The sequence below is a fragment of the Kogia breviceps genome, chromosome 6, assembly GCF_026419965.1.
Source record: "Kogia breviceps isolate mKogBre1 chromosome 6, mKogBre1 haplotype 1, whole genome shotgun sequence".
NCBI lineage: Eukaryota > Metazoa > Chordata > Mammalia > Artiodactyla > Physeteridae > Kogia > Kogia breviceps.
Window position 1 is genome coordinate 71,945,927 of NC_081315.1, and position 27,006 is coordinate 71,972,932.

The following is a 27,006-nucleotide window of genomic DNA, read 5'->3' on the forward strand; positions in this document are numbered from 1 at the left end:
CAGAGATTTCTGTGCATTAATTTTGTATCCTGCTACTTTACCAAATTCATTGATTAGCTCTAGTAGTTTTCTGGTAGCATCCTTAGGATTCTCTATGTATAGTATCATGTCATCTGCAAACAGTGACAGCTTTACTTCTTCTTTTCCCATTTAGATTCCTTTTATTTCTTTTTTTTCTCTGATTGCTGTGGCTAGAACTTCCAAAACTATGTTGAATAATAGTGGTGAGAGTGGGCAACCTTGTTTTGTTCCTGATCTTAGTGGAAATGGTTTCAGTTTTTCACCATTGAGAACAATGCTGGCTGTGGGTTTGTCATATATGGCCTTTATTATGTCGAAGAAAGTTCCCTCTATGCTTACTTTCTGCAGGGTTTTTATCATAAATGGGTGTTGAATTTTGTCAAAAACTTTCTCTGCATCTATTGAGATGATCATATGGTTTTTCTCCTTCAGTTTGTTGATATGGTGTATCACGTTGATTGATTTGCGTATATTGAAGAATCCTTGCATTCCTGGAATAAACCCCACTTGATCATGGTGTATGAGCCTTTTAATGTGCTGTTGGATTCTGTTTGCTAGTATTTTGTTGAGGATTTTTGCATCTATGTTCATCAGTGATATTGGCCTATAGTTTTCTTTCTTTGTGACGTCTTTGTCTGGTTTTGGTATCAGGGTGATGGTGGCCTCATAGAATGAGTTTGGGAGTGTTCCTCCAACTGCTATCTTTTGGAAGACTTTGAGAAGGATAGGTGTTAGCTCTTCTCTAAATGTTTGATAGAATTCTCCTATGAAGCCATCTGGTCCTGCGCTTTTGTTTGTTGGAAGATTTTTAATCACAGTTTCAATTTCAGTGCTTGTGATTGGTCTGTTCATATTTTCTATTTCTTCTTGGTTCAGTCTCGGCAGCTTGTGCATTTCTAAGAATTTGTCCATTTCTTCCAGGTTGTCCATTTTATTGGCATAGAGTTGCTTGTAGTAATCTCTAATAATCTTTTGTATTTCTGCAGTGTCAGTTGTTACATCTCCTTTTTCATTTCTAATTCAATTGATTTGAGTCTTTTCCCTTTTTTTCTTGATGAGTCTGGCTAATGGTTTATCAATTTTATTTATCTTCTCAAACAACCAGCTTTTACTTTTATTGATCTTTGCTATTGTTTCCTTCATTTCTTTTTCATTAATTTCTGATCTGATCTTTATGATTTCTTTCCTTCTGCTAAATTTGGGGTTTTTTTTGTTCTTCCTTCTCTAATTGCTTTAGGTGCAAAGTTAGGTTGTTTATTCAAGATGTTTCCTGTTTCTTAAGGTATGATTGTATTGTTATAGACTTCCCTGTTAGAACTACTTTTGCTGTATCCCATAGGTTTTGGGTCGTCGTGTCTCCATTGTCATTTGTTTCTAAGTACTTTTTGATTTCCTCTTTGATTTCTTCAGTGATCACTTTGTTATTAAGTAGTGTATTGTTTAGCCTCCATGTGTTTGTATTTCTTACAGCTCTTTTCCTGTAATTGATATCTAGTCTCATAGCGTTGTGGTCAGAAAAGATACTTGATACGATTTCAATTTTCTTAAATTTGCCAAGGCTAGATTTGTGACCCAATATATGATCTATCCTGGAGAATGTTCCATGAGCACTTGAGAAAAATGTGTATTCTGTTGTTTTTGTATGGAATGTCCTATAAATATCAAGTAAATCCATCTTGTGTAATGTATCATGTAAAGCTTGTGTTTCCTTATTTATTTTCATTCTGGATGATCTGTCCATCAGTGACAGTGGGGTGTTAAAGTCCCCTACTATGATTGTGTTACTGTCTATTTCCCCTTTTATGGCTGTTAGTATTTGCCTTATGTATTGAGGTGCTCCTATGTTGGGTGCGTAAATATTTACAATTGTTATATCTTCTTCATGGATCGATCCCTTGATCATTATGTAGTGTCCTTCTTTGTCTCTTATAATAGTTTTTGTTTTAAAATCTATTTTGTCTGATATGAGAATTGCTACTCCAGCTTTCTTCTGATTTCCATTTACATGGAATATATTTTTCCATCCCCTCACTTTCAGTCTGTAAGTGTCCCTAGGTCTGAAGTGGGTCTCTTGTAGACAGCATATATATGGGTCCTGTTTTTGTATCCATTCAGCCAGTCTGTGTCTTTTGGTGGGAGCATTTAATCCATTTACATTTAAGGTAATTATTGATATGTGTGTTCCTATTACCATTTACTTAATTGTTTTGGGTTGTTCTTGTAGGTCTTTTCCTTCTCTTGTGTTTCTTGCTTAGAGAAGTTCCTTTTGCATTTGTTTTAAAGCTGGTTTGGTGGCGTTGAACTCTCTCACTCTCTCAGCTTTTGCTTGTCTGTAAAGGTTTTAATTTCTCCATCAAATCTGAATGAGATACTTGCTGGGTAGAGTAATCTTGGTTGTAGGTTTTTTTCCTTCATCACTTTAAATATGTCCTGCCACTCCCTTCTGGCTTATAGAGTTTCTGCTGAAAGATCACATGTTAACCTTATGGGAATTCCCTTGTGTGTTATTTGTTGTTTTTCCCTTGCTGCTTTTAATATGTTTTCTTTGTATTTAATTTTTGACAGTTTGATTATTATGTGTCTTGGCATGTTTAGACTTGGGTTTATCCTGTATGGGACTCTCTGTGCTTCCTGGACTTGATTGACTATTTCCTTTCCTATATTAGGGAAGTTTTCAACTATAATCTCTTCAAATATTTTCTCAGTCCCTTTCTTTTTTCTCTTCTTCTTCTGGGACTCCTATGATTCGAATGTTGGTGCGTTAAATGTTGTCCCAGAGGTCTCTGAGACTGTCCTCAGTTCTTTTCATTCTTTTTTCTTTCTTCTGCTCTGCAGTAGTTATTTCCACTATTTTATCTTCCAGGTCACTTATCCGTCCTTCTGCCTCAGTTATTCTGCTATTGATCCCATCTAGAGTATTTTTCATTTCATTTATTGTGTTGCTCATCTTTGCTGGCTTCCTCTTTATTTCTTCTAGGTCCTTGTTAACTGTTTCTTGCTATTTGTCTATTCTATTTCCAAGATTTTGAATCATCTTTACTATCATTATTCTGAATTCTCTTTCAGGTAGACTGGCTATTACCTCTTCATTTGTTAGGTCTGGTGTGTTTTCATCTTGCTCCTTCATCTGCTGTGTGTTTTTCTGTCTTCTCATTTTGCTTATCTTACTGTGTTTGGGGTCTCCTTTTTGCAGGCTGCAGGTTCGTAGTTCCCTCTGTTTTTGGTGGCTGTCCCCAGTGGCTGAGGTTGGTTCAGTGGGTTGAACAGGTTTCCTGGTTGGGGGGACTAGTGCCTCTGTTCTGGTGGATGAGGCTGGATCCTGTCTTTCTGGTGGGCAGGTCCACGTCTGGTGGTGTGTATGGGGATGCTGGTAGTCTTATTATGACTTTAGGCAGCCTCTCTGCTAATGGATGGGGCTGTAGACCTGTCTTGCTCTTTGTTGGGCATAGGGTGTCTAGCACTGTTTGTTGCTCATCCTTGAGTGAAGCTGGGTCTTGGTGTTGAGATGGAGATCTCTGGGAGATTTTCGCTGTTTGATATTACGTGGAGCTGGGAGGTCTCTTGTGGACCAGTGTCCTGAGTTTGGTTCTCCCACCTCAGAGACACAGCCTTGACACCTGGCTGGAGTGCCAAGAGCCTTTAATCCACATGGCTCAAAATAAAAGGGAGAAAAAAAATAGAAAGGCAAGAAAGCAAGGAAGGAAGGAAGGAGGACGGGAGGGAAGGAAGGAAGGAAGAAAGGAAGGGGGAGAGGAGGAAAGGAAGGGAGGAAGGAAGAAAGGAAGGAAGGAAGAAAGGAAGGAAGGGAGGAAGGAAGGGGGAAGGAAGGAAGGAGGGAAGTAGGAAAGAAAGGAGAGAAGAAAAGAAGAAAGAAAGGGAGAAGACAAAATAAAGTAGGATAAAATATAGTTATTAATATAAAAAATAATTATTAAGAAGAAAAGTTTCTATTAAAGAAAAAACAAACCAAAAAAACGGGTCAGTCTAACCCTAGGACAAATGGTGAAAACAAAGCTATACAGACAAAATCTCACACAGCAGCACACACATACACACTCACAAAAAGAAAAAGGGAAAATAATAGTATATCTTGCTCCCAAAGTCCACCTCCTCAACTTGGGATATTTCACTGTCTATTCAGGTTTTCCACAGATGCAGGGCACTTCAAGTTGACTGTGGAGCTTTAATCCGCTGCTTCTGAGACTGCTGGGAGAGACCTCCCCCTCTCCTCTTTGTTCGCCCAGCTCCTGGGGTTCAGCTTTGGACTTGGCCCCGCCTCTGCGTTTAGGTCGTCTGAAGGCGTTTGCCCTTCGCTCAGACAGGACGGGGTTAAAGGAGCAGCTGATTCAGGGGCTCTGGCACAGACCAGGGGGGAGGGAGGGGCACGGATGCGGGGCGAGCCTGCGACGTCAGAGGCCGGTGTGACGCTGCACCGGCCCGAGGTGCACCGTGCGTTTTCCCGGGGAGGCTGTCCCTGGATCCCGGGACCCCGGCAGTGGCGGGCTGCACAGGCTCCCGAGAGGGGCGGTGTGGAGAGTGACCTGTGCTCACACACAGGCCTCTTGGTGGCGGCAGTAGCAACTCTAGCATCCCACACCCGTCTCTGTTGTCCGTGCCGACAGCCGCGGCTCGCTCCCGTTTCTGGAGCTCCTGTACGCGGTGCCCTTAATCCCCTCTCCTCGCGCAGCAGGAGGCAAAGAGGGAAGAAAAGGTCTCTTGCCTCTTCGGCAGCTCCAGACTTCAACCGGACTCCCTCCCTACCCGTGGTGCACTAACCCCTTCAGGCTGTTTTCACTCTGCCAACTCCAGACCTTTCCCTGGGATCCGACTGAAGCCCGAGGCTCAGCTCCCAGCCCCGCCCACCCCAGCGGGTGAGCAGACAAGCCTCTCGGGCTGGTGAGTGCCTGTTGGCACCGATCCTCTGTGCGGGAATTGATCCTCTGTGCGGGAATCTCTCCGCTTTGCCCTCCGCACCCTGTTGCTGCGCTCTCCTCCGCGGCTCCGAAGCTTCCTCCCTCCGCCACCCGCAGTCTCCACCCGCGAAGGGGCTTCTAGTGTGTGGGAACCTTTCCTCCTTCAAGGCTCCCTCCCACTGGTGCAGGTCCCGTCCCTATTCTTCTGTCTCTGTTTATTCTTTTTTCTTTTGCCCTACCCAGGTACGTGGGGAGTTTCTTGCCTTTCGGGAGGTCTGAGGTCTTCTGCCAGCGTTCGGTGGGTGTTCTATAGGAGAAGTTCCACGTGTAGATGTATTTCTGATGTATCTGTGAGGAGGAAGGTGATCCCTGCGTCTTCTTCCGCCATCTTCTCGCCCCCCCCACCCCATATTTTTCTTTAATGAATTCATTCAAATTGAAAACAAAAGCCCCAAATAAAACATATACAATGCAGGAAAATTTAGCCTTCCACATGCCCAAATGGGCTTATCTAAGTATTGGTTAATTAGAGACTGAATATTTTATGATTTTTTTGAAGCGAAAATTAACATTTTAGTAAGGCATTACTTTATGAAATCTTATATTTGCATAATGTTAAATCAATACACACAGGTATATAGACTGTTTTACCTTTACAAAAACCAAGAGGTTGTATACAAATTTGTTTGGGGTAGAAGTAATGCTAAAAGACTCTTTGAAACTTTTTCTTCCCTTGCTTTATCTTCATTTTCTTGCCAACTATGCTGTTTAATTTACTATCTCAATTTCATCTTTCAGGTCCTTAAATATATTGGATTGGCCAAAAAGTGCCTTTGGTTTATTAAATAAAAATAAAAGGCATATTTTTCATTTTCACCAAGAACTTTATTGAACAACGTATTCGCCCTTTTGTTCAACTACCTTTTGCCATTTTTCAGGCAACTTCATAATTCCATCTTCCCAAAACTTTTCATCTTTTTGAGCAAAGAACTGTTCCAGGTGCCTTTTACAGTCTTCCAGGGAATTGAAATTTTTTCCAGAATTTTGTAAAGACCGAAATAAATGGAAATCTGAAGGTGCAGTCTCTGGTGAATACGGCAGAAGAATCAGAACTTCCCAGACAAGCTGTTACAGTTTTTGCCTGGTCATCAAAGAAATATGTGGTCCTGTGTTATCCTGATGGAAGATTATACATTTTCTGTTGACTAATTCTGGATGCTTTTCGTCAAGTGCTGCTTTCAGTTGATCTAATTGGGAGCAGTACTTGTTGGAATTAATTGTTTGGTTTTCCAGATGGAGCTCATAACAGAGAACTCCCTTCCAATCCCACCATATACATAACATCACCTTCTTTGGATGAAGACCGGCCTTTGGTGTGGTTGGTGGTGGTTCATTTCACTTGCCCCACCATCTCTTCCATTCCACATTATTGCACAGTATCCACTTTTCATCGCCCGCAACAATTTGTTTTAAAAACGGAATGTTTTCATCACGTTTCTGTAGAGAATCACACGCAGAAATACGGTCAAGAAGGTTTTTTTCACTTAACTTATGTGGAACCCAAACATCAAAGTGATTAACATAACCAAGCTGGTGCAAATGATTTTCAATGCTTGATTTGGATATTTTGAGTATTTCGGCTATCTCTCATGTGGTATAATGTTGATTGTTCTCAATGAATGTCTTGACTTGATCCCTATCAACTTCACCTGGTCTACCCTACTGTGGGACATTGTCCAGAGAGAAATCTCCAGCACGAAACTTCACAAACCACTTTTGACAGGTTTGATCAGTCACAGCACCTTCTCCATACACTGCACAAATCTTTTTTTGCGTTTCAGCTGCATTTTTACCTTTCTTGAAATAATAAAGCGTAATATGCCAAAAATGTTGCTTTTTTTCTTCCACCTTCAGTATTAAAATGGCTACACAAAAATTCATCAATTTGATAAGTTTTTTTAATGCATGCTGATATGACAGCTGTCACAATACAATCTAATAAAATTGTTTCAAATTAAGTTAAAGACAACTAAGAGCTACCAGAGCCATCCTACAGGAAAAAACGAACGAACATTTTGGCCAAACCAATATATGTTCCTCAAGGTCTGATATTTGTTTCTTTCTCCTTCACTCTTTACTTAACACTGCTTTTCCAATTCCTCAGAGGTTTAGCTAATCCCTGATAAATATTTGCTCCAGCCCTTTCTCATGACAGTTGGCTCCTATTTTCAGACTCTCAAATTCAACTCATCCCAAGCCAGTTCATATTCATTTGCACTAAGTCAACAAAGATGTCCATTATGGTGTGGCCAAAATGCTGTCAGTATGGTAATCAGTATAGGCAGCTGTGAAAGTTAATGACAATCATGTGAACATCATATTGAGTCAGAGAAAAACTGAGCATGACTGTAATACTATAAGTATAAGCAGACACAGACAAGTATATAATAATGGTTATTCAGGCATAAAGTCGTTAAGATCAGTAATAAAGAGACAATTTGTTGTAATAATGAATAAATGAAGTTAGGGAGAAAAATAATCAAAGTGTTAGAGAACTATCTTTGCATGGTGTTATGGGCTAAATGGTGTCCTCCCAAAATTCATATGTTGAAGCCTAAACTCCCAGTACCTCAGAATGTGACTGTATTTGAAGATAGGGCCTTTAAATAGATGATTAAGTTAAAATGAGGTCTTTAGGGTGGACCCAAATCCAATTTGACTGCTGTCTTTATAGAAGGGAAAATTTGGATACACAAAGAGCACCAGGGAAACACATGCACTGAAAAAAGCCCATGTGATGACACAGCGAGAAGGTGGCCATCTGCAAACCAAGGAGAAAGGCCTGAGAAGAAAGCAAAGTTGCTGACACCTTGATTTGGACTTCTGTCCTTAAGAACTGGAGACATAAATGTCTGAAATGTCTGTTGTTTGAGCCAGCAGTCTCTGGCACTTTGTTATGGCAGCCTGAGAGAGTAGCACAGGTGACCAAATGAGAGGAGATGAACATAATACATGATTGAGCTCATTGAATGGGACCAAGTAGTTTGACTCACAGAAATGGGATCATTAGGGTTTGGAACAGCACATTTTCAACCTATTTTAAATAATGTATGTGGGTTATATTGGAGTTATTAATTATGTCTTTCAAATGGTAATGAAAACTATTCTGTGTATAAGACATAAAGCATAGTTACAAACTTTTCCATTTTCCATCCTAAATGACCTTTCCTTGACATTTTCTCATATTCTCTCTTGCTCATATTTCTCTTTTACTCTCTTTCTTCCTTCTCTACCGCCAAACTCTTATCTCATTCTCTTCTAAGTCAAGTTTCTCAAAATAGTAGTTCATAAAATTAACCTGCATTCCCACTTACTCACCATCAACTTGAAATCCACACATGATTGCATGTCTATCACTGCAGAACCCATATTTCTAGCTCTGTGACAAGAAGTTGGATAGGAGACCAATTTTGAGGATGGAGGAGAGAAGTACGATTCAGCTGTTATTCCTTTCTTTCTTTCACTTTTCCACTGAATTTCACCTGAGATAACCAGTACCATATAACCAACACCAGTAGGCCCAATTTATTCCATTTATCACTGGATTCTCATGTGTGTTGACAAGTGATTATTAGTTCCTTCTTTTCCATTCCCTTTGCTTCCTCAGGTTATACAATATCATCTTCTCCCTGGTTCTTCTCCTACCCTCTGACTTTTCTGAGTATGTCCTTTTTCTGCATATTTCTTTCTTCCACCTGTATTTTACATGCATTGACCTCATTATAAATATCATCTGATTCTCAGATCTGTGTTCCTCTTTATTTTTATTGTTTTTTTGTGGTACGCGGGCCTCTCACTGCCCTGGCCTCTCCCGCAGCGGAGCACAGGCTCCGGACGCGCAGGCTCAGTGGCCATGGCTCACGAGCCCAACCGCTCCACGGCATGAGGGATCCTTCCGGACAGGGGCACGAACCCGCGTCCCCTGCATCGGCAAGCGGGCTCTCAACCACTGCAGCACCAGGGAAGCCCGATCTGTGTTCCTCTTAATCTGCATCTTCCTTGGATCATTTCTTGAGGCTTTAAGCTATTTTATGCTGCTTGTTCCTCTTCCCTCCCCAATTTACATCTATTTCCAGTCCTAACTTCTTCCTGGAAATTAAAGTCCAAATCATTACTGGACAGTTCCTCCTGCATGTGCCTTCAGTATTTGAGGGCACATATGGCTATATTCTCTATCTCAAAAAATGACTGTACCAACTGCAAAGTCATCTCTATACCATGGAGTCAGCCTATGCACAACCAACGAATCACTAATTGCACCTGTTGCCCTGAACTCATTCAGAATTAGTTATCAGAAATTATTCATGTATTCTTTCTATTATTGTGGTATATATATACTCCACAACTCTATGCCAGATAACTATTTTTAATATTCATTACTCACCATATTTATGGGATCAACTGGTCCAATGCTGTTTACATAAACATCAGTTTCAATTACTGTGGGCCTCACTGCAAAATACCAATATAAAGAATGGTCAACTGAAAATAGAACTACCATACGACCCAGCAATCCCACTACTGGGCATATACCCTGAGAAAACCATAAATCAGAAAGAGTCATGTACCACAATGTTCACTGAAGCTCTATTTACAGTAGCCAGGACATGGAAGCAACCTAAGTGTCCATCAACAGATGAATGGATAAAGAAGATGTGGCACATATATACAATGGAATATTACTCAGCCATAAAAAGAAATGAAATTGAGTTATTTATAGTGAGGTGGATGGACTTAGAGGCTGTCATACAGAGTGAAGTAAGTCAGAAGGAGAAAAACAAATACTGTATGCTAACACATATATGTGGAATCTAAAAAAACAAAAACAAATGGTTCTGGAGAACCTAGGGGCAGGAGAGGAATAAAGACACAGTCATAGATAATGGAGTTGAGGACATGGGGAGGGGGAAGGGTAAGCTGGGGTGAAGTGAGAGAGTGGCATGGACATATATACACTACCAAATGTAAAATAGATAGCTAGTGGGAAGCAGCAGCATAGCAAAGGGAGATCAGCTTGGTGCTTTGTGACCACTTAGAGGGGTGGGATAGGGAGGGTGGGAGGGAGAAGCAAGAGGGAGGAGATATGAGGATATATGTATATGTATGGCTGATTCACTTTGTTATAAAGCAGAAACTAGCACACATTGTAAAGCAATTATACTCCAATAAAGATGTTAAAAAAAAAGAAAAAGAATAGTCAAAGATATAATCAGAGGTTGTCTTAAATAAATCTTATTTAAATAAATCTTAATAACTATTACTATTTTACCCTTTCAATAATAAAACATTCTCATTATTAAATGAGGAAGCATGGCCCATTATATAAATACAACAACCTTTTCACTTTACAGATAAATTATGTAACTAAAAGTTACTATTTTTGACTAAAAACCTCCCAGTGTACAGCCTAAAACTGTCTAAATCATCCATTAAAACTAAGGAAGTTTATTCAGTTAAAAATGCTAGGTAATTTGCTCTGCAATATTCATAGAATTTTAAGATTAGATGGATTTTAGAGCCTAAACATTGTTATGTTATTCTACTTAGTGCATATCATGATGTGCTAGCAAATGTTAACAAACTTGCTCTTGGACTAGGAGAAAAAAAGCCCCGATTTGTACCTTTTGCTGATTTCAATGTTGTAAATACTCCCACAATGAATGATTTAAAGACACCAGTGTGAAGTCACTGAATACAGAGTCGGGACAATATATAATGAATGGTTATTGTCAGCTAGTATAAGTTAGTTCTGGCACACACTAGAGCTTGAAGCATAGTCATGATGATTAAAGGAGGTGATAGATCTGAAACATCTACATCCAGGTCTGATTCTTGTGAGGAGCTTCATTAAATTTGTTCACACCTCCTTCCTATCTTGTTAACAAAATTCCTTTGGGTTGTTTATAGCAGGTTCCAGTGAAAGGTGTACTTTCATCTAATTCTCAGAGTATATTGTACAGCCATCCATGTGGACTTCATCTGTTGTGTTTTGAACATAACCATTTGTGTTTTCCAAGTTAGTGTTTAAATGGTATATGCTGTATTCTTATATTCTATCAAAATGTGCAGCACAGGTCAGCCTTTTAAATGTTAATCAAATGATATGATTAATATCTGCAGTAGTGCATATTTGATTGTGATTTGGGCTTTGGACTTTTGTCAGATATTTTTGGCTTGCTATAATGAAATTTACCATAATAATGATAACTTATATTTATGAGAATTTTTTGTTCACTATGAAAAACATTTTCACATAGTTTCTTTTTACTCCCTACCCCCCTGCCATATAAAGCATAAAGGGTTCATTTACTGATTCAGCAAATACTTGTTGAGGAATGCATATAAAGGTTTCATAAAGAAGACAAGAAGGGAAAAAGACATTGTGAGAAGAAAGTCTGTCATAGATCTCATGGAGATTTACATAGAGATAAAGCAAATAAAATAAAGCAGAAAAACCACCTTGTACACTGAAAGTTTCTATGCTAAAGTAAGCATGTTTCCAGTACTGTATACTCAGTTATCCTTTCTGGATAAGTTTATGTGATTTCCCTTTCTGGCCCAGTATTTACCACTGTTACAATGCAGGCACTATATTAAACCTCTCAGGATGAACCTCCTCCTCTAGTACATAGCTGAATCTGCCTGTCTGAGTCCCTATCCTGTCTCAAGTCTCCCTATCTTAGTACCTTTTAGTCTGTCAGAGCTTCCATGCTGGTAAGCTTCCATGGAAAACTTGAGGCATTTTGGAAAACAGTGCCTGTATTGTTTTAAAACCATATTTATTTTTAATCTTTGAAATTATAAAAAGCTCTACACTTAGAAACACATACAGTATTTATTGTTTGTTTTTCCTCAAGCAAATATTTTATTACATGACATACATATTTTCTTAGCTAGAAGAATAAATGGGATTTGTTAGAAATAGTTTTAGTGTGCAAAACTATAGGTTTCTAGATTTACATGGTACATGACAATGTAATTCGATCTAGTAGCCAACAATTAGATTTCTTAAATTAAAGTAGGTTCTATGACTTATAGAAGGTTATATAGCTTAACCTAAGCTGATGACTTCTGAGATGAGTTGCTTTAATCATTTGACATTTATGTTTGACTAGCTATGAATTGTAACCAATAAATATCATATAATTAAGCTAATTATAACTAGATTTACAGAGTGTTTTTTATGAAAGTCAATTAATAACAATAGGTTTATTAGTTTCATTTAGTATATTAATTAACAGTTATAAGCAATTAAGTGCAATGTAGCAGTCTTATCTGATTAGATTTTTTCAGTTCATCTGATAAATCAACAAAAACTTAGTGCCTGCTCTCTATTGCATGATACTTGGGGCTGAACACTGCTTATGCCAAGATCTAAATGATTTTTTTAACATCTTTATTGGAGTATAATTGCTTCACAATGATGTGTTAGTTTCTGCTTTATAACAAAGTGAATCAGCTATATATATACATGTATCCCCATATCTCCTCCCTCTTGCATCTCCCTCCCACCGTCCCTATCCACAAAGCACTGAGCTGATCTCCCTGTGTTATGTGGCTGCTTCCCACTAGCTATCTATTTTACATTTGGTAGTATATATAAGTACATGCCACTCTCTCATTTCATCCCAGCTTACCTTTCCCCCTCCCCGTGTCCTCAAGTCCATTCTCTATGTCTGCGTCTTTATTCCTGTCCTGTCCCTAGGTTCTCCAGAACCATTTGTTTTTGTTTTTGTTTTAGATTCCATATATATGTGTTAGCATACGGTATTTGTTTTTCTCTTTCTGACTTACTTCACTCTGTGTGACAGACTCTAGTTTCATCCACCGCACTACAAATAACTCAATTTCATTTCTTTTTATGGCTGAGCAATATTCTTGAGGACATTTTTATTTATAGGACATACTTTTCACATTTTACAGTAGAGAAAGATGTAGATATGAGTGATCTGTCCTGGTTTCTTGATAACATTTCTTTAGCTAACTATAAGGCAAATATATGTATGTTACAAAAATATTAACTCTGGCATTAGGGCTTGAGCCACACTGAGATATTTCATGATACACATACATCAAGTTCTTCTGAGATGGGACAAAAGATATATTACATCAGTAAGTCCAGCATAGAACATTGCTATTCACAGGAGATATTCAAGAAATTACACAATGAATATATATTTGCAAACTATCAGCATTTTTTGAGTTATCATGTATATCATTTTATAACTTTGATATGCTATCATTTGATCCAATCCTTTAATCCCAAAGCATGAAGTAGGATAAACCTGAAAGTGAATTAAAATATTTCAGATTAATTTTGAAACTACAGCTAGTGCTTATATGCTTCAAAATATGAAAAGGAAAACAACAGAAATCTGTAATTGTTCCTTAATAATGACTTATTACTGCTTTCATTGATTCATGCTATGAACAATACTTTTGGGTGAAACCACTTAAAATACAGGATTCTTAGTAATTGAGTAAGTACTTTCTTGGCTTTATGATTTTCTCAGTAGAAGGTTCGTCCAATTGCAGGATTTTAGTGATATTTAAAAAGGAAAACACCATGCTTCAATTCAAAAGTAGAAAAATGAAACTAAAAGAAAATTGCTATTCCAAGCTTATTAAATGATGTTTAGAAAGTGGGCACACTATGTTTAATTCATCAATACACACAGAGATCAAAGATCTGTTTTTTGTGATAGTACATCAATGACTGAGAAAAGCATGTACTTCCACAGAAAATTACATTTTTGATAGACAAAGGGAAGACAGGTAAAGATGACACTGAATTATTTTTGCAAGGCCTCTTTCTGTGCTGTGACTTCTAAGTACTTTGCTTTAAGTATCTCACCAGAATATAAGTAAACTCCTAGTGGAAGTGAGTATATAGAAATAGACATTCCAGGCAACTTAGTAATCCAGAAAATACAAAGAGTAAGGAAAAGAGAAAGAGAAAAACACAGTGAGCTCAACATCGAGTTTCCAGGTAGTTAAGGCAAAACTGAAGAGAGCCCACTCTGGGTGGGTAATCAGTTATCAATCAGAAGATATAAACTAAAATGAATTTTTAAAATATTTTCTTCATACTTATTTTTAAACATGCTGTATTCCAATAGTCTAAGATATCTTTATCATAATATGTAGCTTTTTGGTCACTTTGGATATTAAAATTAATTTAAGTCAGTCAAAAACTCTAATCCTGTAAAATAAGATTAATGGTCTTTTCTTATTGCCCCTAAATGGTATTAAAAAAGAAATAGTCCCACTGATCTGGATATTGCAGTCATGATATACAAATTTTGAAAGAACTATGACTAATATGTCTTATTGCCCTAGATCAGACAGCAGGGGTTCTCAACACAAAGATGTCATATTTGGGTCCAGATACTTCTTCCCAGGCCTTACTAACAAGGAATGTCAACTAACATTTGACATTTCCTTTCCCAGGTTACATATGAACAAATGGACACTTGGATACACATGGAAGAAAAGGTAGATATGGATAAATAGATACTTGATACTGTGCTGTCTAATACCTTAGCTAGTAGGTACTAACACAAGACAGCTAGAAAAGATACTAACATAAATTTTGGACAGAAAAGAATGCCTACAAAGATCACTTTAATAATTATTCATATTTGTTTTCAATTTTTTAATTGAAGTATACTTGATTTATACTATTGTGTTAGTTTTAGTTGTTCAGCATAGTGATTCAGTTATTTTTTCTGATTATATTCCATTACAGATTATTACAAGATATTGATTACAATTCCCTGTGCTATATAGTAAATCCTTATTGCTTATCTATTTTATGCATTTTATGTATAGTACTTTGCATCTGTTAATCCCATACTCCTAATTTGTCCCTCCTCCCCTCTCTCTCCCCTTTGGTAACCATAAGTTTGTTTTCTATGCCTGTGAGTCCTTTTCTGTTTTGTATATAGAGTCTTTGTATTATTTTTTAGATTCCACATATAAGTGATATCACATAGTATCTGTCTTTCTCTGTCTTACATACTTCACTAAGTATAATATTCTCTAGTTCCATCCATGTTGCTGCAAATGGCAATATTTTTTCCCTTTTATGGCCGAGTAATATTCCTTTATATATATATGTACATATATGTATATATATCATATATATATCTTATCTTCTTTAACTGATCTGTTGATGGGCACTTGGGTTTTGTCTATGTCTTGGCTATTATAAATAGTGCTTCTGTGAACATTGGGGCACATGCATCTTTTTGAATTAGGTTTTTGTGTTTTCTGGGCATGTACCAGGGGGTGGGATTGCTGGATCATATGGTAGCTCTATTTTTATTTTTTTAAGGAACCTCCATACTGTTTTCCATGGTGGAGGCACCAATTTGCATTCCCAACAACAGTGTACAACAGTGTACAAGAGATCCCTTTTCTCCACACCTTCTCCAGCATTTATTATTTGTAGACTTTTTGATGATAACCATTCTGACAAGTGTGAGGTGATACCTCATTGTGGTTTTGATTTGCATTTCTCTAATAATTAGTGATATGAGCATCTTTTCATCTGCCTCTTGCCCATCTGTATGTCTTCTTTGGAAAAATGTCTATAGAGGTCTTCTGCCCATTTTTTGATTGGATTGTTTGTTTTTTTGATATTGAGTTGTATGTGCTGTTTGTATATTTTGGATATTAACTCCTTGCTGGTCATATCGTCTGCAAATATTTTCTCCCATCCCATAAGCTGTCTTTTCGTTTTGTTGATGATTTCCTTTGCTGTGCAAAAGTTTTGAGTTTAATTAGGTTCCATTTGCTTATTTTGGCTTTTATTTATTTTTCCTCGGGACACTGATCTAAGAAAATATTGCTACAATTTATGTCAGAGAATGTTTTGCCTATGTTCTTTTCTAAGAGTTTTATGTTGTCATATCTTATATTTAGGTCTTTAAGCCATTTTTAGTTTATTTTTGTACATGGTATGAGGGAGTGTTCAAATTTCATTGATTTACATGTAGCTGTCCAGCTTTCCCAGCATCACTTTTTGAAGAGACTTAAGTCATTTATTATGTATACTCTGAGATGAACAGATAAAATGCTACTCTGCACAGTACATATTACTACTTATATTTAAATAGAAATTAATTAAATTTAATTGAAATTTAGCCATACTAGCTACATTTCAAGTACTCAATAGTCAATAACCAAGTTCAAGTATTCAATACTCACAAATGTATGACTGTTATTAATATATATATAATATATATTAATTATATGTAAATTTAATTATTTGGAATTTCTTCTTAGGAGAATGAAAGACTGATCTCTTATTCTGTAGTTTAATGTCTCTTTAGACAGCAGACTTAGCAACCTGCTCCTGCTCCTACACCTGATCAGGGAAAAAGAAAGTTGGAGAGGAGATTTAAAGAAAGAGAAGCAATGTAGTATCTGCACACCCACTCTTTAGAATGTCTAGGATATTTTATTTTCTTGTGGGTACAATTCACATCAAAGGAAAATAACTGGACCAGAGGCATCTTACCAGTTTTTTGGCCACCAGCAGCACATATCTCCAGACTAGATTGTTGATGAAAGGAGCTAAAGCCGGTGGAAGATATAGAGAAGCCTCTAGATTCCCCAGGTCAAGGAAGTGAACAGTATAAAATGCCTATGAACAACAACATAAAGCATTTCTACTCTATTCCTACCCTCCTACCCTCACTATTTATATGTTTGCCTCTCAAGGTATACCAAGAGCCAACAGAAAAACCATTTGAAAAAGACAAAAATTAGATTCATACTTTATACCATACACAGGAATAAAATTCAAATGCATCAGGGAATTAAATAAAAGAAATAAAATCATACAAATGCTAAAAGTAAACATAGATGAATTCCATTCAAAGTGGAATATAACCAGTAACATAGAAATGAAACTGTCAAAAAATGGTTAACATAACGGCATTGAATGTGGATAGGGAAGAAAAGAACTAACTTAAGTTACTTTGGGGAACAGTATTTTGATTACATACTGCAAAGATAAAGGCAAAAAAATTGTATATGATTATTTTATTCTAGTTTATTTTTTATAGATGTGTTAAAATTATAAAATTACTTTATGTATTTACTGGAATTGAACAAATAATAAAATATACTATGGGTAAATGAGAGCCAGGTGTCTCCCTGATGGAAAAAGAAATTATAGATAAGGAAAAGGGAAAGGTTAGAATGAACCCTATGGTCTTTGGATTGGAATCAGGGCTGTCAGTATTGACTTCTGGTTTATACTACATATACACAGGGATAGACATAGAAATATAGATGCCTGTGAATGTATGTGTAGAACATATATTTTCTCCTTCTGCTCAATGAGAAGGTCAAGAAGCAATGACACCCAATATTAAGAAATACACCTGGTGCTCACATCTTGGTTTCTAAATACCATTCTACAAAAAGAGGAACCAGGGTTCTTGGAGAAATGATGAATTATATTGCTGGATCAAGAGGAGCCTGGAAAATTTTATGTGCTAGAAAGTAAGGATATGCTTACACTTCATTAGAAAATGATAGAAACATAAAAGAACAGAGAAATAAAATTATAGGGCATACCAGTTGTCAAATTTTCATTTTGAGCTGTAAAATAAACAATGATGGTAAAGGATAATAAACTATAAGATAAGACATATATCTAGAGGTCTACACTGAGTAAAAAAATAAGTGAATAGACAAACAATTGGACAAGTCACAGATCCTCCTTACTGCAGAATTACAATTAAATTGTGTAGAAGGAATGATGATAATATTGACTTACCACTTGAAAAACATCACAGTAATACTCTTGCAGGTAATGGTTCCATTGATAAAGACCAGAGGAATGGACAAAAGTGTGCTGAGAAATATCTGCATATTTCTCCCCAGCGCAGTATCTCCTCACAACATATTTATTAATCAAAAAGAAAGATAATAACTTCACAGTGAAGAAAGGTGGAAGAAACCACACTTAACGAAAGTGTGGTTTACATCACCAATAATAAGATATATAAACATCACATACCTCCTAACACAATACACTGAAAGCACAAAATATCACTTTTGCGGTGTTCTTGGCAAAAATTCATAAACACAGCCCAGTAATGAAAATATCAGACAAATTAGGGGCGTTCCACTGGCCAGTATACTTTAAAATTATCATGTTCATGAAACAAACAGAAAAACTGAAAAACTATACCAGGTTGGAGGAGAGTATGGAGGCATGAGAACAAAATGCAATGTGTGATCTTGGTTGGGATTCTGAACAGAAAAAAAGGACATCAGTGAGGTATCTGCCATAATTTGAATAAGGTCTGTAGATTAGTTAATAGTATTGTATCAATATTAATTTATTGATTTAGGCAATGGTTCTATGATTATGTAAATATTAACATTATGGCTGAAAGATTTCTGGGAATTTCATGGATAGATAATATTTTATTAAGTTTAAATTTTATTTTGAAAAGAAAATTAAATCATGGAAAATAGATTAACAATAAACAAGAGAGTGTAAAATAATAAAATTTAAGAAAATTTTCAACAAAGAAATTTGACAAAGCTAAAATTTGATTTTATGACAAACTAATAAAAGTTTTAAAGCCCTTCAAGATTTATTCATAAATGAAAGAATAGATTACTAATATCAGGAATGGCAAAGGAGAAAAGTCCTCAGATCCTAAAAAAATTAAAAATATCGTAAAAGATGTTATGAAACAATCTAACTGAAGTAAATTTTAAAATTTAAATTCCTTGAAAACTAACCAAAACTAATAAAGTAATTGAACTGCTAAAATTTTTTCCCAAAATACAAACTCTAGGCCAACATGACTTCACCAAGTAATTCTTCAAAATATTTAAGGGAGAAATAGTATCCATTTTAGATAACTCTTTCAGAGATGAAAAGAGAGGGAAATATAGCTCATTTGTAGATGCTAGCATAATATTGACTCCAAAACTGAAAAAGACATTACAGAAGGTAAAATAACTGGCTAATGCCCTTTATGAATATAGATATAAAATTCCAAAACTAAATATTATCAAACTGAACCTAGTTATATTTTTAAAATATTACTATGTCACAACTAAGTAACATTTATTACAGACATGCAAATTTTGTTTAAGTTTTAAAAATCAGCCACAGTTAGCTACAGAAAAAAAAGTTAGTAAATAGAATAAAGGGCAAAATATGATCAATATGATTGTTTCAATAGGTGCACAGAAATCATTTGAACCAGTAGGGAGGCAAAAAGAACCCTAGCAAAATAAGAAGATAAAGGAACTACAAAGAGCATCTTAAAAAAAAAGAAGCTTACATCAAACATCATAATTAATAGTGAAATATAAACTGTTTTCCCTGATATCAGGAACAAACCAGGACTATTCAACACTGATCTCTAGTCTTAGTGCAATATGTCATGAAAAAGTATAATTTTGAAAATTAATTAGAATGTTCATTATTTGCAAAATAAACACTATTGGCAAAGTAGTCATTATTGGTAATAGTCATTACTCTCTGTGTTTATAGAAAATCTACATTAATATAACAATAAATAAAGTTGATAAATTTAGCAAGGCTGCTGAGGACAGAGTAGATTAGAAAAATATCTATTGCATTTCTATACACTGCTAATAACTTAGAAAGTAAAATTCTTCAAAAATCTATACTTACATTAAAACTTCAAATATAGAAAATTAAATCTATTAAAATATATTCAACACTTCTTTACAGAAGACATTAATAAAAAATTGAACATATGTGGAAGAATATATGATGATCATGAATTTGGTACGGTAAAAATTCAGTATGGTAAACATTTCAATTTATCTATGTTGATTATAGATTTAATGCAATACCAATAAAAATCTGGCTGACTTATATTTTGTTTGTTTGTTTTAAAGTGTTGCAGTGGGAAACTTAGATGTTATTTATGTTATAAAATGTATACATAAATGCTCAGAACTGAGAATAACAATTTTGACAAAGAAGAACAATGTTGGATTGTCTACACTAAATATACTCTCAAGGCTTATAATTCTACATTAACTAAAACAGTGCAGCACTGCAAAAAATTGGAACTCCTACATACCTTTCACATATTCCCTTTTATGAAATATCTCTTAGTTTTTCAAGCAGTTTTATCAAAAATTGCTCTGTTGTAGCAATTGTAAAATAATTACATCAAAAATGTTTAGATGTCTTTCTTCCCACGTTAAACTGTGAAGCTTTCAAAGCAGTACCATCACAAATAATAATTGCCAAACCCGCAGTCTCTAACACGCATCGGACACTCAAGGAATATGAAATATGATAAAATAACATCAGCAAATGTGGCTTTCACAGTCACCAAAATCCCAGAATGATTACTCGAACTTACCTCCTATATCTGGGCGAAGTTTATTGTCATAGCCTTGAAGCAAGGAGTTGAGAATTTGTGTTATATCTCCTTCATGAATCTTTGGTGCCAAGACCCAAGTTTTGTTCACTGTTAAATCCTCATCATCTTCATCATCTGCTTTATCAACACTAAAGAATTCAAAAACAAAAATTGTATAATAGAAAGTTCAACCAAGTAGTGTATTTTAAAAAATAGTTTAAGATTATTCTAATTGTGTAAGAGAATAATAAGAGGGGAAAAAAAGCATTAGAAATATTTTACATTCAGTAAGACTAACGCCTACATCATATGAACTGTCTTGTTTTAATAATATTCAAAAATGAAGAATCCAGTGCAAAGAAATATCATATAATATTAATGTAATAAAGTTTTGCCACTCCCACAACTGTCATTTAAGGCCACAGAGATTATGCACTGATAATGTGAGGAGTGGCCCTAGATTTGTGTGGTACACAATCTGCACAACCATATGTAAGTGACTATACCACCACACCCTAAAATAAAAACTAAAAGGAAAATAAGTACAGGAAAAGTTGTAATCATTAGTCTGGTAAAATGTATTTTAAAATGCACGTGTAGAAAAGAAGACTTAAGGAAAGATGAGTGAAGGGTTCAAAGAAAAGAGGAAAAAGTATTGAACACACCTATGCTTCTTCCTTTTAAGTCAGAAGAACCGAGACCCCAGACATCTATTCCAAGAACTCTGTCAAAGATTGTCTTACCAAATCATGAGTGGTTGACTCACTCTCCATATATATACATATATATATATATAATCATGTATACATATATATACATATTATATATAAACACATGTATATATATAGATGTCTCTCTATATACACATATATATAATCATAATTTACATATATATATGTGTGTGTGTGTACATATATGGAAAACATGATTATCACATTTTAGGACTAGAAGTTAGACTTTAGGGATCAAATAACCCACTGCCTTTATTTTGTAAATGAGGAAACAAATCAGTAGGGAATCAACCAAAGCACAAACTCATTTATTTTCAAAACTGAGACTGAAACCCTGGTCCTATAGCTAATGCTTCCTGCTATGCCTGTGTGTTTAACAAGCACAAAGTTTCAGCTTACTTATGAATTGTGGTAGAAACATATAGTAATATAGATATTCATCTGTAATTCACCAAAAGTAATAAACTACTTTGTTTATTACCTGTAAGTAACCCCACCTTCATTTGAGTGAGATCAACCTAGACTTACACCCAACTTTAGTAAATATTAGTCTTCCACTGAAAAAGTATATATAAACTTTTATACTGGTAAAATCAGGTAAATCTATAATATATTATTTATTTACATATATTTGAGAGATGAGCTTCCCTCCCGCAGTAGATATTCAAGTTTATCTTAACAGCCTTAGTTGATATTTCTACACTATTCATTCAAATCTCTTTTGCTGTGAACCTAAACATCTTAGCTAATGCAGCCTTTACCCCCTTTATCTTTTAAATTATTTTTCAGTTTTATTGAGATATAATTGACATATAACATTGTACATGTTTAAGCTGTACAACATAATGATGTGATCTATGTATATATAGTAAAATGATTGCCACCATAAGTTTAGTTAACATCCACTCTCTTTATCCTTTTAAAGAGTATAAATTAACATTGTAAATTAAAACTTAACCTTTAAGTATTTGTACCTCATTTTATCTTTACAATAATTGTATTGATAGTTATTAACGTAGAGTTAACAAATAATGAATTACACTATTCTTCTCAATATTTTTCCTCTTCTTCCTGTCAGATAATTATTCTTTTCACTCCACTGACTTCTAACTTGGTCATGTGACCTGAAATACTCCTTTCTGCAATGCATCCCTGTCCCATTAAACTCAGGTTTGGCCCTGCAATTTGCTTTGGTTAATGGAATACATGTAACATACATCACTACCAAGCAGAAGATTTATTGTCAGTGCATGGTTCACCATATCTCTCTGTCCTTCTGCCAGAAGACAAGCCATACTCTGACAGAGGCTACTACTCCATGACTTCACTTTCAGGGTAAAGGCAACATGAATATAGTCACAGTTGACCTACAATGGACATGTAGCCTGAGCGAGAAATAAACATTTAGTATTGTAAGCCACTGAGATTTGTTATTTATTACCACAGTATACAAATTTTATCCCTATGTGAACTCCTGGAGTACATTTATTTAACAGATTTTTAATGAAGTGATTATTTATATTAATTGTTTTGCTGTATTTAACTTCAAAAATATATACTACTGAAATACAGTTGTATGATTTCCTTTAAATAATTTCTTATTTTCTCTCAATAAAATATATACATATGTACATACATACATTCATTTATAAACTAAAGCATTAAAAGTACTGAAATATTAAGAATCCTGCTCATGTGTTTTCCAGGAAAATTTTATCTAATTAGAACTGCTAAGATATTGTCAACAACCAAAATTTAGGGCATCCATCTAACTTTAAATCCCAGTTTTATAAAATAAAACATCTGATGGATAGATGCAGACCACTGCATGTATAAGAACTTGATTTTCCTTTGAAATACAACTGTAGTCAAATGTAAGTTCCCAGAAAAAATATGTTTTTCCTATGTTTTAGGGTGGTAACATCTTGGTAATCCAGGAAGCACATGCTTATACTGACTTAGATCCCCCTTTTCCCAGCTATCTCAGAGATAATATAAAAATTGACCTCAATGACATCACAAACTAACTTTCCTCATTTTGGGCAATAACAGAAAGGAAATTTCATTATAGTTAATTTTCTTCATTTTTCCTCCACACTTTCTGAATTACCTTCAGAATATTCATTAACTACCTTAATTTCATATTGGTATTATTTTGGTGATTAAAAACACTTATAATTTTAAAGATAGTTCATATAGCATATCTGATGTTTCACTATCATTCATAGATTGGAAGTTTTGTAACATTTACCTATGTTGAGTGAACATTCATTTGGAGGAAACGAGTATTATTTTCTTAGGTAATATTATGGGAATTTGTAGACATTTGCAAGCACTTCTTTTAAATAATTTGAATGAGTATAATTTTATCATTATTGGAAATAAATATACTCCTTAGTATATAATCTTAGTAAATGTTTATTTTGATGATTGATGTTTTTATTGTTCTTATCAGCTGTTGAGTAAGTTCCTACCATGTTTCATGAACTGAGTGCTAGGTTTCTTCCATATTAATGTATGTCATTTAATCCAGAGTAATCCCATGAAATAAACATTACTATTCCTGTTTTACAAATTAGAAAACAATAGATTTATAGAATTTGCGGGAACCACACTATTAAATAATAGAGCCAGGATTTGAAACAAGATTGATTTAGCTTGAAGACTCCTTTTCTCTTTGAAGTTTCCATGGTATCTTACTTTATCTTTGTTAAACAACCCAGTGTAGTTAGATTTTGAGGTATCCAACTTATAAAAACACAACAACATTTAGGGTAAGTAGTTAGCAAGTGCATTTGGGTTGTGCATGGGTAGAATGCTTAGTCTCTGCCTTTGAGTTCTGAGAAGTTAGAATAAGAATTTCAAGGAATCACACACACACTCCCTCTGATGAAAAAGACTTTCTAAAGTGTGTGCTCAATCTTCAGTCCAATGCTTTAATTCATTTATAGAGGAAATACCATGTATTACAAATATGCTAATTGCTGAAAACAAAAAGATAAGTAAAATTGTATTCTGATCTATATGATCTTATTTTCTAATGAAGGAGAAAACTATTCAAATGATACACAAAACCATCATATACATATACATCATATACATATACATATATACATATACATCATATACATCATATCACAGTGTTATCTATAGTAGCACAAACTTTAAACAAAAGAGCAAGTTTAAGTAAAGTATTATATATCCTTATGGTGTGATTGATGCATCCATTCAATTGGTGATTATGAAAAGTTTGTAAAAATATTAAATTATTTTCATAATTTAATGTTATATGTAAAGTAACATGTAATAATTTGCCTTGATCAAAACCTAGGTATAAAATGGCTAAAGATTTAACCAGAAAGCAGTATAATGAATACACTAAGTAGTCTATGCTAGTGGAGCTATAGAAAATTTAATTTTTTTCTGTATATTAATAGTATACTACAATTTTTCTGCATAATTTTGTAATATAACTACATGAAAAAGAGTTAATTTGACATTAATGCCTACCTAAGAATGAACTGCTTCTTCCTATACACCACATAATGTCCTGAAATAAATTTCTAATCATAAAAAATAAGTAATTAAGTAGAGGTTTTTATAGAGACACGTAGAGCTTTACACTCTGCCAAGAAAATGAAATTGGCAGCCTTAATAAGTTGCCAGTCGATTCTCCTGGGGTAGGAACGTGGTTGACAGACAGCCCAGGCACCAGCCCTCTGGACCAGCACTGCATTTGTACCAGATCCAAACTTCCACAGGCTGCTTTCAGGCAATAAATGAACATTGTGGCAATGGTAGTACAGACCCATTCCTGCAAGACTAGGGCCTCCTCTAAAGGGCAACTTGTGTTGGATGAATCCTGCTGGTCTGGTCAAAGCCTGTTTAGTAGGGTTCTTTAGTCTGAGATTTTTTAACCCAAACACCCTCTTTGCCTTATACTTGCACAGGGATCAGACCTCCATTATTATCTGAAGGCTGTCTCTGTTTACTTCCACTTCCTCTCGTTTACCCTGCACAGGCATTTCTCTCAAAAATCTCTTACATGTCCAATCCCAACTTGGCATCTGTTTCTCTGAGGCTTTTGCTTCTCATATTCTTTAATTGACACTTGCAATTTGTTACTAAAGAAAATTTCTGAGTCACCTGTATCAGTGTTGTTTTTTTTATTTTTTTGGTTTTACTAACTTATTTTAATACCTTGACAAATCCATCTGATTACATAGTAAATTATTGTATGTAAAAGAGTACCTTAATGATTGTATTACTCTTCTGAATATAACAAGCAAAAGTTTTAAACTAATGATAACTAAGAGATAGGTTAAGTGAAGACAAGGCATGCTAAGCCATATAATCATGAGGAGAATTCATCTTTACAGCTAGAAAAAATATATATATATATATGTCTATAACAAGTCAATCAATCAATATAAACTATTTTTCATACATAGGGTAAATATTCATCAAGATTTTCCCAGGACAATATTGATTTATACCTGTCGTCCTAGAATAATTACAATGTTAATAGTAACCTCTTTCACTCACAAAATGGCCTAATTTGGATGATAAATTGTAAAGTCACCTGGATATAGTTCATATAAAGTTTACTGCAATGCAAATGCCCTTGTTCTGACACCTAAGGAAGACTCTTCCATTAATCTATTAAGACAGTGCAGATGACAGCAAAGGAAACCATAAACAAGATGAAAATACAACCCTCAGAATGGGAGAAAATATTTGCAAATGAACCAACTGACAAAGGACTAATCTCCAAAATATACAAGCAGCCCATGCAGCTCAATATCAAGAAAACAAACAACCCAATACAAAAATGGGCAGAAGACCTAAATAGACATTTCTCCAAAGAAGATATACAGATTGCCAACAAACACATGAAATGATGCTCAACATCACTAATCATTAGAGAACTGCAAATCAAAACTACAATGAGGTATCACCTCACACTGATCAATAAGAATGGCCATCATCAAAAAATCTAGAAACAATAAATGCTGGAGAGGGTGTGGAGAAAAGGGAACCCTCTTGCACTGTTGGTGGGAATGTAAATTGATACAGCTACTATGGAAAAAAGTACGGAGATTCCTTAAAAAACTAAAAATAGAACAACCATATGAACCAGCAATCCCACTATTGGGCATATACCCTGAGAAAACCATAATTCAAATAGTCATGTACCACAATGTTCATTACAGCACTGTTTACAATAACCAGGACATGGAAGCAACCTAGGTGTCCATCAACAGATGAATGGGTAAAGAAGATGTGGCATATATATATATATATATATATAATGGAATATTACTCAGCCATAAAAAGAAACAAAATTGAGTTATTTGTAGTGAGGTGGATGGACCTAGAGTCTGTCATACAGAGTGAAGTAAGTCAGAAAGAGAAAAACAAATACCATATGCTAACATATGTATATGGAATCTAAAAAAAAAAAAGAAAGGTTCTGAAGAACCTAGGGGCAGGACAGGAATAAAGATGCAGATGTAGAGAATGGACTTGAGGACACTGGGAGGGGGAAGGGTAAGCTGGGACAAAGTGAGAGAGTGGCATAGACATATATACACTACCAAATGTAAAACTGATAGCTAGTGGAAGCAGCTATATAGCACAGGGAGATGAGCTCAGTGCTTTGTGACCACATAGAGGAGTGGGATAGGGATCATGAAAGGGAGAAGCAAGAGGGAGGGGATATGGGGATATATGTATATGTATGGCTGATTCACTTTGTTATACAGCAGAAACTAACACAACATTGTAAAGCAATTATACTCCAATAAAGACGTAAAAAAATACGATACATATTGCTGATGCTATGATTACAAAATTGAATTTCAAGCTGTTTAGGACAAGGCAATAAATAATATT

The 27,006-nt window shown here is 35.2% G+C and overlaps 1 protein-coding gene across 1 annotated transcript in view; it reads right to left on the reverse strand.

The window, feature by feature from the left end:
- GABRG1 (gamma-aminobutyric acid type A receptor subunit gamma1) overlaps window positions 1–27,006 on the reverse strand; it is a 67,000-nt gene that overhangs the window by 29,396 nt on the left and 10,598 nt on the right. The window contains exons 2-3 of the mRNA XM_059066308.2: window positions 20,381–20,529; window positions 9,379–9,446 (exon numbers count right to left, since the gene is read on the reverse strand). Coding sequence (XP_058922291.1) covers window positions 9,379–9,446; window positions 20,381–20,529 — 217 coding nt within the window. The remainder of the gene's footprint in view (window positions 1–9,378; window positions 9,447–20,380; window positions 20,530–27,006) is intronic.